A 12,314-nucleotide genomic window follows, 5' to 3' on the forward strand; every position below is an offset into this window, starting at 1 on the left:
GAACTCGTGTGGTGACATCGAGCAATACCTGCAGGGCGAGCTGAAGGCACTTAAGGCTAGGTACCATCAAGTCATCCTGACAGGTTTAATGGATATCAACCCGAGAAGACATGCAATATATTATACACATTACCAGCAATTACAATCATAATTTCTATGCTAGTTGTAATTTCTCTGTTGTCCAGTCCAGTAAAGTCATAACGTATATTTATCTTTTGCAGTAATGCGAGCCCTGTGTGTATGTATTTATTGTTAGGAATACTTGGTGCTTATGTTTCCTTGTTAAAAAAAAGAAGAAAAAACGCATTTGGTGACGTGTTTCTGAGTGTGATTTTGAATAGACAATTTGACACAAAATACCTTTGAAATGTTATTTGTCTCAATGTCCAGGTTTGAGCCCATGGTCGTGGCCCTGCTGAAAAGGAAGGAGGCAATAGCTGGATCTCTGGTCCAAGTCAAAGAGCAGTCCCAGGAGCTCAGGGTTAAGGTGGGCCCCCTGAGGGACGAGAGCCAGAAACTGAAGCTTCAGAGAGCCTGTCTGGAAGAGAGACTCAAACTAATGCACACACAGAGGAGAGAAGACGTGATGCAGTACAAGGTAAGAGAGGAGGAATAGGAGATGGATCAATCCAATGACAGAATTGTGTCAAGCCTGATCAACCCAAACAATCAGACATGGTAGAGGAGTGAGTGTACATTAATGAGTCATGAAAAAAGTGAATGTTCTGCAACATATTCTAAATGTTCTGTAACAAAGGAGGTGGTATTTTCATCTCAACCCTTACAGGAGACTGTATCAAGTCTAGAGATGATCAGCAGAGGACTGAAGACAGAGCTCAGCATTCAAACGCGGAAAACCAAAGAGATGGAAGAACTCAAAGAAAGTCTCACCAAACAACTCCTCCTCTACAGGTCAGACATTCAGACGCATAACACAGAATTCAGTAAAGTCATTAAACACATACAGCATATTTTTCAATCTTAATTAAAACATTCTTCTTACAGGGCTGCCATTGAGGACCATAACAAGGAGAAAACATGAGTGCATATTATATGCATATGGGATTTTAGTGGTCTTGTTTGCCGACAACACAAAGATTGTTTACTTCTATTAACTACTTAGAATGTTAGCGTTCCTAGTTTGGGCACATTTTCTAAACCAAATAGTTTTTATTTTATTTTCAAAAACAGCAGAAACTAGTCATCAATTAACATAAGCTCCACAATGCGTCGCCATGCAATAACGCAAGCTTGTAGATCGGGTTTATTCATTGCACTTATAAGTATACAGGGTTTAAGTGGTCAACAAGGGTGACATTGAAGAGCCTTTAAGTCATCAAAGACACTGGAATACAATAACAGACTTCAGGGGACAGGCATCTGTAACAAACTGTGGCTTTGTTTTGAATAAAAAGGTTTATGCTTTCATTGTAACCCGAGTGCTGCTGATGACTGGTGTGAATTAGAGTCCACAGAAAGGTTGGTGTACTTATAAGGGCAATGTGACCAGAATGTCTAAACAACAGGACAGATTAATAGAGTGAGATTAGGCTGATGGGACAGAAGTGGAGGGAAATGACATACCAGAGGACAGAAGAGTCTGACTAAATCCACAGCATGACTGAATGTATCCCACACTTAATCTTACAGGTTGTTTAAAAATAGTTAAACTGAAATAGTCGTACAACTGGTAAATAGTCTATAAATACTGAAGAATGTTCCTGACGATGAGTGAACTATGCACCTAATGTTGATGGAAAAGTTTTTTTTTTATTAAGAATGCACTCCCTGTACAATTGCAAAATATAGAACATAGAAAAAGTGAACCTACAAATCTACATCACAACATTCACAATCACATTTAGCTGACAAAGACATCCGACTACCTAATGGTGAAAGAGTTTTTCTTTTGGGGGGGACGACGACAGAACATGTTTAACATGCAAATCAGAACAGTGTTTCCAAAAATGGACCCTGAAGTTGGCAGAAAGGGCTGGTGTCAAAGTTAAGAGTGGAGAAGAGGCAGGTTCAGAATGCACCATTAAAACTGTGCAATGGACCGTGCCAGACCGTAAACTAGCCAAGACCCTAGTAAAAATCCCAGCAGATTGAATTTGGTCAAGTTCAATTTCAAACTTGTGTTAATGCACCACAAAGCCCCCAGCAATCGTGAGGTGAATTTGTTTGTCAAACAACATGGACATGGTAATGAGATAGTGCTTCCACTTTGAGTCAGGATGATGAACACCTTAGAAAGTAGGAGAGGGGTTTATACATTGGTGCGGATTTAAATACAATGTGCAGTGATAGAGAAAGCCAATTAGGTTAGAAAAATACACATTTTAAAATGCAGTACAAAAAAAATCAGAAACCTGGTGAGACTCTTCTGCAAATAAATTACTTTGTTTACCCTACACGACGAGAGCTTTTTCATGTTAGGTACACCTAAAATGTGACCGTGGGGGATAAATGGAAATACCGCCAATCCTCTCCTTTCCTGCACTCCTTTCATTTACGGGCTTTGAGACACAAACTCCCAGCAGAAAGGAGGAGCAGCTGGGGCGGAGGTAGCTGAGAGAAACTTTAGAGACAGCCTCTTGGCAGTGTATGGTGAGGTTAAGAGGTGTATAGGAGACAGGGTGAGGGTGGGTACGTTATGCTGTGGCTTCAGGGTCTGCAGAGCCTTCAGGGTCTTCATCGTTGTAGATATTCTCCGCCTACAAAGAGAACCAGTGAGACGGTCAACTAAGTACTTTAAGAACTATTGTATACAAGCAGTGTAGGAATCTATTATAGGATGAATTTCAGTAAAATGATACCATTTGATAAAACAGCACATGTCAGCTTTGCTCTGACTCTGAATAAGCACTCTGCACAACTACCTAGTCTTGCTGTCTCTCAAGTGCGGACTCATTCAAAGTCAAATTAAAATAGGCACTGAACACTGAACAATTAGTGGTTCATATGTAACCACGATAGCATTTTGTTGCTGATTGCCGCTTTGTACAAACTGAAGTATTGCTGAAGACAAATTTGTCACTGGCTGTTAGAAACTGCTGTGGTGCCCGCTGGCCTACTGCTGTGGTGCCCGCTGGCCTACCGGTTCAAGCGCATACCATATAGACTCTGATGCATGACAGCAGGTTCGAGTCCCGATCCCGACGGCCTTTGCTGCGTGTCACTCTCTGTCTCTCTCTCCCTGTTTCCGGTCTACCTACTGTACTATCAATAAAGGCAAAAAGCCCAAGAAATATCTTTAAAAAAACAACAACAAAAAACACTCACTACACACTTTTTGATTTGACAAAATGGTACATTTGTTCACATATACTGTAAAGGACAACAATCGAAACAAGTCTCTGAATTTGTGTTTTCATCCATGACATTTTATCATGTTCTTATTAAAAAAGAAAAAGAGGCACACTGCCTTTGGACCTCACCATTTGCCAGACTTGCATGATGTTGTCTTCAGACACTGAGCAGATGACCCAGGGCTCATTGGGGTTCCAGGAGAAGTCAGAAATCTTCGCTGTATGACCACCATGGATGAACTAGCAGAGGAAAAAGGCACATTTTAGTATAAATGACTAAACATTATTAACCAGTAAGACTCCCTAATCGGGAGACAAGCGACCGTCATGTCGCATACACAAACTTTAGAAGGCAAACGTAGCCAAGGAGGGAATATGGGAAATGGGACAGATCAAGAAATTGGAACAGATATGATCTGATTGTCTATCGGCTCAAGGGGATCTAATTTATGTTTAGCAGGTATCATTTTGTCTCACCAAAAGCTCAGGGGGACCATCTTCTGCGTCTTCTGGAGACTGCTCCTCTCCAATTTTACTACAAATGAAACAGAAAACGATGAGTCAAACCTGGTCCAACAAACAATGGCATTTGATAGCAACATGCCTGCATGTTTACCTGAGGTCCCAGACATTGAGGCGTCGGTCAGTTCCACTGGATGCCAGGATGGTCTCATTGTGTGGAGACCACTGGACCTGGAAGAAGCAGGCCAGAAAGCTCCCATAAGTCATGGAATCAAGACCAGGGCTGGCTAAGTGTGGCAGAATATAATCTGTTTTTATTCTGTAAATATTGTAATTTCAAAAATAATCGTGGGGGTGCAAGGGTCTGAAGTTTAGTTGGCCATCCACACCAAGCACTATGATTATAATCCTATCACTCTCCACCTTCGCCGTTATTGTTGTGGTGTGGAATTGGCCATCCACTTTGTTTAGAATTATCTTTTAAACAATATATATTTATAGACATTTGCTTAATTTCTTCAATAAAAAAAAAAAAAATTAAAAAATAATAATATATATATATATATATATATATATATATATAAACCTGCCACAAAAAGTTCAGAAATCTAACTTTGGTAGATTATATCTCCCCTTTAATAAACCCAAATGGTATTATGTTTTGTATCATTTTCATCGTTGATTTGTCACCTTTACAACGAGGTACAGCTTGTACAGTAAGCATCAGGCATTCGAGGCATGAGCTACACAGCCAAACGTGTGGGTAGCGCCGACCAAATATTTGCCAACATTCGGTCCATTATATCCCCCCTTTAATTATGCCAAATGGTATTGTGTTTGATATCATTGTTATCGTTGATTCGTCGCCTTTACAACAAGGTACAGCTTGTAAGGATCTGGCATTCGTGGAATGAGCAACACAGCCAAATGTGTGGGTAGGGCCCCTCCAAAAATGGTCAAAATGGCCTGGCAGGCCTGCAATACTGTTCTTTTGGTGTTCACCTTTGTTACTTGGGGCATTGAATGATTGCACTCTCTCAAAGTAATAAGGAAAAGAAAATTTGGCAAAAGATAATTTGGCAAATTTCTGGCCGGCGCTACCCACACGTTTGGCTGTGTAGCTCATGCCTCGAATGCCAGATGCTTAAAAGCTGTACTTTGTTGTAAAGGTGACAAATCAACTATAAAAATGATATAAAACACAATACCATTTGGGTTTATTAAAGGGGAGATATAATCGACCAAAGTTAGATTTCCGAACTTTTTGTGGCAAGTTTATATACATATTGCTATATTACAGCCCACTATGAGACTTTCTTTTCAGTTTCAATTCTTTGCTCAGCATTAGACACAAATGCATCCTGTCCTACTTGAAAGATCTCGTCTTTGTGTGACTCAAAGGAGTGCAGCTTCAGTTTCAGATTCCTCAGGTCCCAAAGGGCGACGGTCTGAGAGGGATAAAAGAAAGAGACAGAGACAGAAAAACAAGAAGCAAGAGAGAAAGTGACACAGCTGTGCAGTACTGAAGGATCTATACTCAGATAAGCACTGAATAAAATGTAATTTTGTATGTCAATACAATATAACATATGCAATTGGGGTGCTTGTATTTTGTCTCCAACAAAATGTTTGACCTGTTGGTCAAGATTCAATTTATCCCCTGAGCAAGCAGGCAGGCTCTATTACCTCAATATTAAAAATGTCAGCACTTGCGCAGGAAACCGGGTTCAAATCCGAGGTAGATGAGGAACGTTACTTAGTGCAGCTTTAGTTACTTTAAACAGACTCAAGGCTAATGGATGAACACATGGAGTAGTGGAGTGTTGTATTACCTTGTCTGCTGAGCCGGTGGCGAGGATGAACTCACTGTAGGGGTTGAAGGACAGACAGTTGACCTCTGCCGTGTGGGCGTCCACTGCATGGCTGGGCTTGGACATGTTGTTGGAACGAGTGTCCCAGCTGCCAGGAAAGAGTGGGAAAGGTAGGATTGTCAGTTAATTGAAAAATGTGGATTAAACCATTTATCTGGTATATAGTCAAATTATATAATATATAGTCTACTCTAGAACATCGGTTCCCAAACCTTTTTGCCCGTGACTCAAAAGAGAAATTAGACGTTTGCCCAGGACCCAAACAAGTGAAAACAGCAGATCTACAAGCTCACAACACGTCGCTTCGCGAATTCATGAAATTTCGATTTGTAATTAAATCATTGAAATTGTTTTATTCATGAAAATTAGGGATGTACCGATCAAATTTTTTGCTCCCGATCCGATCTATTAAAAATAAAAAATGAGGGACTCATAAAAATGTGTCCGTGATGTGACCACTGTTTTGGAACCAGTGGTCTAAAATGTCTGTGAATCAATCATCAGTGCATTAACCATAACTTTATTAAATGTTTGTTTGATTCGTGTCCCGAGCTTCTTACATCATGAGTTTCTGGTCGTCTGCTACAGATCCAAAGAGGGACTCGTGCAGCAAGTGCCAGGAGACGTCTTCCACCACTGCAGTGTGGCCAGTGAAGATGGTCTTTGCGTCCACTATCTTACCTTCCTTAGGCACTGCGCTGATGTCCCACAGACAAATTGTCTAGATGGGAGGGAAGATAACGAGAAAAGTAGAAAGACAGAAAATAAGTGACAATTTATTTTCAGGAAACTAGAGCAGGGTTTTTCAAACTTTTCTGACTCAGGTCACCCCTGTAAATGACTTTTTCATCCACGGCACTCCTGAGTTACACCGTTACATTTTTAGAATCTTACATCCTATTGGAGAAATATCCTTTCCATCAGAACTGACTGAATATAACGTTATACTTGACGTTTAACCACTTAAACCCAGCATGCGTATTCTGGGGGGAAGGTTCACCAAAAATAGCAGATCTACAAGCTCACAACGCATCACAATGTGACGAGTTGTCGTAGATGGAAGAAGAACTCATCAAGTACAGTGCAAATCAGGTCTGTTTTACTAAGCATAGTGAAGTGATATTGATGTAGTGATATTGATGAATTCCAAATATTATCAAATTATCTCACGGCACCCCTGGACTGGCATCACGGCACCCCAGGGTGCCCCGTCACCCACTTTGAAAACCCCTGAACCAGAGTCTCATACGGGCTGGGGCAGCACTCAGAATACATTTTCAGGAAGACATGGACCTCCAGTAAACTGGTAATTCTGTTGGATCAATAAGCTTTTAAAGGGAATGTGAACCATGACGTGGGACGTTCTGTGCATGTCTTGGTGTGCGTTTCTTACGTGATCATCAGAGGCACTGAGCAGGCAGCCGGAGAGGTTGGGATTCCAGGAGAGGCCGTAGCCCTCTTTCTGATGGCCTCTGAGGCGCAGATCAGGGCGACACTCTCCAGATGGATCTGTGAGCAACAGTCAAAGAAAACCTTGATTCATGGTTTATAAATACACACATGGGAAGAGAGGAACATGCAGGAGTGAAGAGCTGTGTGTGTGTGTGTGTGTGTGTGTGTGTGCGCGCGCGCGTGCGTGTGTCTAGGCTGCTCAACAGTGCCACTGGTCAACCCAGTGGCATTGCAGCTGTTCCTGCTGCATAGGGTTACCCAAAGTCAAAAGTGGGAAGCGGCTTCAATACATATTTAATATTAGTCAAATATGCAATACATTAACATGCTAATAAGATGAGTTTAATTAGCCAGTGTCTCTTCAGTTAATAAAGGCCCTGGCTACAATTGACTCTTCTTGGTGTATTATTGTGGTGTATTATTGACAATGAAAATCTGTGCAATCAATAAGCCGACAGAGCTAATTAGCCTTCTCTACTTTCTAAAAAACATCTCATGCCATCTTCATCTGCACATTTAACTCACTCACCGGGTTTGGAGGGGTGCTTGGTGTAGTCAAAGACCAGCACATCTGAGGTGGGGGTCTTGGTGGCGATGATACAGGGGTTCTGGGGCATGTAGCGGGCACGGTTCACCTCTCCTTCATGGTTGATTTTGATCTCGATCTCAATCTTACCACTCACTGAGCCAAAGCCTCCAAACTCTGCAAGGCAAATTAAATGTACGCCGATTGAAAAAAAAAAAACTTCAATTAGAAGGACAATATCAGTCACCAGCACCAAGGACGGGTGTTTTTGATGAATCTATCATGATTAAAATGGAGTTTGAAGTTACGATGGATGTGTATAGGATTAGGAAGGTGGCGTGTCTGATAAAATTAATATCAAATATCGATATACTGAATCAAGCAACTTTAAAAACTGTCTCAATGCTCACAAAAGCCTGAGTAGATGATAAAATAACTCCAAACACGTTTGAAAGTGAAATATCCCTCAAAAGATATCTAATAATAAACAGATCCCATGATGAAGGCCTCACACTAAGGAGATAGGCCCCTGGCCTGATCATTGGTTCCCAGGTCATACTTTATGAACCCTAGTTGACAATCAACCGGGTAAATAAATAGACACACCAAGTAGTGCACAGAGAACAATATAGTGCTTCAAATAAATTAGGATACCAGGTAACAGCTGCTCTTCACCTCCTTTTTCACTGTCGTAATGCGAGGCGTCCAGCTGGGCATCGTCGTTGGGCAGCTGCACACTGGCGATGACCAGGTGATTCTGCTCGTCCGACGTGTGCGTGCCCAACACCAGCCTGTGCACGCTGTAATCCTTCCCCTCCGGTCTGGGAGAGAACAAAAGCTCAGTCAGGTCAGCGTGTTTAACATTCTCCTGCTGACAAAAGGATGTACGGCAGGGTTCCCCAAATAGTTTTCCCTAAGGTCGGAATTATGACTAGGGTACCAAGCAGAGGGCCACAACATTGCAGGCGGCGACGGTGGCGTTTCCGCTACTCCAGCAACAGTTGAGATATCGTCACTGTCGGGCAGAAACCTTGTATCTCCAAGTTTCAAATGTGTACGTTTTTTGGTAAAGCAAAGCCCTGCTTCATCATACAAGATCGTCACATTAAACTAGTGAAAAACAGCAGATCTACAAGCACACAACACCTCACGATGCGAGGCGTTGTGTGCTTGTAGATCGGCTGTTTTCACTAGTTTAGTACATTTTTTAGATGATAAATACAAAACGAATGGTTTTGGACATACAAGGTTTCCACCCGACAACGACGATATACTAGTGTTGTTGCTGCTCTTATACTACCATTATTACTGAGGTTGGTGGGGGCCAGACAGTAGCCCCCGCGAGCCGCAAATGGCCCGCGGGCCGCCTATTGGGGAACCCTGATGTATGGCATGAGAGAGAACTGTTACACAGAAATATGATCGGTCCTACACTTGTGAGGTTAAGCCTCATGTTCCCAACATGCATCCCTGTGTCAGGGTTGGGGTTAGTGTAGCCGCAATTTGCAACTCTATATGTGGAATCTAGAGTTGCAACACCAACCATTGATAGCCTATACATCCAAACAGAAAAAGTCATATCTGATTTAATTAAACAACGTTAAACTCACCAACGTTGCAGCTGTACGGAAAGCTTGAACAATCCTCTTTCTGTCTGCAAAGTGTTTGTTTCATAAAGATCCATTGTAGACATGTTATCAGCTACTTTCTGTCAATAAGTGTTGGGGTTTGGAAGCGCTCGTTGGAAATCACTCAACAGGCCTGCGTACCACATTCGAAATGTCACATAATGCATGAGGCAGCAGGACGTTGCGTTATTAAAAACAAGTGCTTCTAAACTCCAACCCTACAAAAAGTATCACCTGCACGGCACTTATTGACAGAAAGTAGCTTATAACATGTCTATGGTGGATTTTTATGAAACAAACACTTTGCAGATAGAAAGAGGATAATTCAAGCTTTCCGTACAGCTGCAATGTTGATGAGTTAAACGTTGTTTTTTTGTTTTTGTTTTTGTTTTTCTCTAAGCAATGGCTGGTGTTGCAACTGTAGATTCAACATATAAAAAAAAGAAAAGAGTTGGAAGTTGTGGCTAAATACATCCCCATGTCAGGGTTGGGGTTAGTGCAGCATTACAGTTAATTGTGTGCCGGAAATAGATGATCTACATGTTTTCACAGCATGACGCGCAATGAGCTTGTAAATCAAGCTGAGAGAACAGAGATGTGCTGAGGGATCATAGATGTGCTTGCCATGCGTGTGTGTGTGTGTGTGTGTGTGTGTGTGTGTGTGTGTGTGTGTGTGTGTGTACCTGGAGACATCGGGTAGCCACTGAGCTGTGAGGCTGGGCCATTCCAGAGCATGGGTCATAACCAGGTCATAGAGAAACGGAGTGTTCTTCTTCCAGATCTTGTACTCTTCGTTTATCACCCTCTCCTCCACTGCATCATCAAATGTACCTGCTGGGAGAGGTGTCAGAGCTACAAATGCAAATTGCAGCATTCAAAGGGACGTTAGCAACACAATTTATTTTATTTACATAGACAGCTACTATCCATGTTACAAATCTCAGTAGGGTCGGAGCAACTAAGGGTCGTTTCACACTCTACTAAAGCCTCGATCAGAGTCGGCTGTAGTCTTCTTTTTGAGTCAAGAAACGACAACGTTACATCATTCCTCGTGGTGAAGAGCTTTCCACCGCGAGTCCCGACACATCTCTCTGTTTTTACTTTCAGACAGATAGGCTCTTCACCCCGTTCACTGATTGGTCGATCTAGACCAGTCAGTCGCGGTGAACAGGACTCCACCGTGACTGACTATGATGGCCTTCACTTATTTTCTGACTTGAGGTGGAAAGCTTTCCACCTAAAATTTGCGGTGGATAGCTCTTCGCCGCAGACTCTGATCGAGGCTTAAGGAGCCTAACTAATTTCGGATCGGGAGGGCTCCCCGACCCGAAATTATTTAGGCTCCTTATTACAGTGTGAATCGACCCTAATAGTAGCCTATTTCAGAATCTCTGATAGTTGAAAGATTATGACGCCATTTGCAGACTGATACTTAGTCCACTACATCCAAACGACATATGTTTCAATGAGTTGACTAATGGCCAACATTACAGACAGTTTTCATATTGATGAAGTAACATTTGTAATTAATTAGTAATTGGGGTAAACGAAATTCAAGCTAAATTCAGTTTGCCAACATTTATCGGCATGGTCTGTGTGAATTGAGTAAAGGGAGCAAGGGACCCCAATTTAAACAAGCCAGACAGCTTGCTTGTGGTCTTTATCCTTTTAGTTGACCTTCTTCTATCTGAACTGTACTGTCCTGTACCTTTTCCTATGCAAATTGCAAACCTCTAATAAAGTATTCAATCAATAATCATGCTCGGGCTAATTAATGCTTGTAAGCCAACACTAATGCAAGAGTAAACAAAAGTTTAAGCAAATTAAATCACAAACCACATTCAGTTACATATTTGTACACATTCTACACCATTGGTTCTCAAAGTGGGGTCTGGGGACCCCCAGGGGTACTTGAGGGAGTTCCAGGGGGTCCCCAGCTAAATGATAGTCAAGAACCAAATGGACCCGCCTTGTGGGTCTGTAACTCAGAGAGTGTACAATTGAAGTAGTCCGTAGCCTAATAGCATGTCAAACTGAGGGTGAGGGACCTTTAAATTAAAATGGTTGAGAATCACTACTGCCGTGAAACTCTTCTCTTATGGGGGTCCCTGGCATTATCTTTTCAAATGGAGGTCCGCAAGCTAATAAGTGTCAATTTGGGTGTCCTTGACATGAAAAAGGTTGAAAAGAACTGTTACACAATAGAAACATATCAGAGTAATTAAGGCTGTAGCATTAAAGCTAATTAATTTAGCCGGTGTATCCGGCTAGCACAACATTTCTTTGGCTTTAAATGGCAACAACAGGAAAAAATAAATGGAGAAATGTCGTTAACATTACCTTCCTTTTCTGTCATCGTAGCAAGATGAAGAAGCCACAAATAACGTGTTAAAATAAAACAAGTCTCGCCGTTTTGTCTCAGGTGCCTCCAGATCTGCTGCAGCAGCAGTGTCAAGACAACCACGGAGAAAAGCAAGAGATCCGGTCTAGAACTTCAAAATAAGGTATATTTTAATACTTATGTCCAGCTTATTTGCTTTATGTTATATTATATAAGAGATATAATGCTGCTATCAGCTGTATTGTTATCCCTAGAATGACTGTGATATTGCATACATTTCATGTATTCCAATATCTAATATCACAGCCAATCTACAGGGCTACTGTATTGTATTGTATCGAGAGGACAATGACCTTGTCCTCAATCATGGACAAACCCAAGGAAGTAATCCTGGATCACTGCAACTCCTCACCATCAAGGGACAGAGGTGGAGCAGCCAGAATTCCTTGCATTCATGTGTCAATAAATCTGAGCTGGACTGAAAACACCATTGCTACAGTGGGAAAAAGCCCAGCAGTGGTACTTCATTAGTACAGCCACTGTACTAATGAAGAAGGCCGGACTCAGTCCCCAGCCCCTCACTCTGGCAGTCTGGCCTACAGAGGACTGGTGTATAGGGCCAGGGGCACAAGGGGGAGAAAAGTGGGACTATGTTACTCGGGCCCAAGGCGGAGGGGCCTTAATTATTTTATACTTTAGCTATTGAAAAATAGCACATAAGCA

At 41.9% G+C, this 12,314-nt stretch overlaps 1 protein-coding gene across 1 annotated transcript; it reads right to left on the bottom strand.

The window, feature by feature from the left end:
* Nucleotides 1–1,802: 1,802 nt before the first annotated feature.
* Nucleotides 1,803–11,699, bottom strand: LOC308292602 (histone-binding protein RBBP4-like). Its single transcript, XM_080734988.1, has 12 exons — nucleotides 11,591–11,699; nucleotides 9,934–10,102; nucleotides 8,298–8,443; nucleotides 7,626–7,799; nucleotides 7,038–7,153; nucleotides 6,205–6,365; nucleotides 5,606–5,732; nucleotides 5,144–5,221; nucleotides 3,928–4,004; nucleotides 3,789–3,846; nucleotides 3,441–3,551; nucleotides 1,803–2,717 (listed from the first exon to the last, which is right to left on the bottom strand). The coding sequence occupies exons 1-12, from the start codon at nucleotides 11,604–11,606 to the stop codon at nucleotides 2,655–2,657; spliced, it is 1,296 nt and encodes a 431-aa protein (XP_080591114.1). The 5' UTR covers nucleotides 11,607–11,699; the 3' UTR covers nucleotides 1,803–2,654.
* Between the last annotated feature and the right edge of the window lie 615 nt (nucleotides 11,700–12,314).

This window comes from Nannobrachium achirus (genome assembly GCF_963921795.1).
Source record: "Nannobrachium achirus genome assembly, chromosome: 10".
Taxonomy (NCBI): domain Eukaryota; kingdom Metazoa; phylum Chordata; class Actinopteri; order Myctophiformes; family Myctophidae; genus Nannobrachium; species Nannobrachium achirus.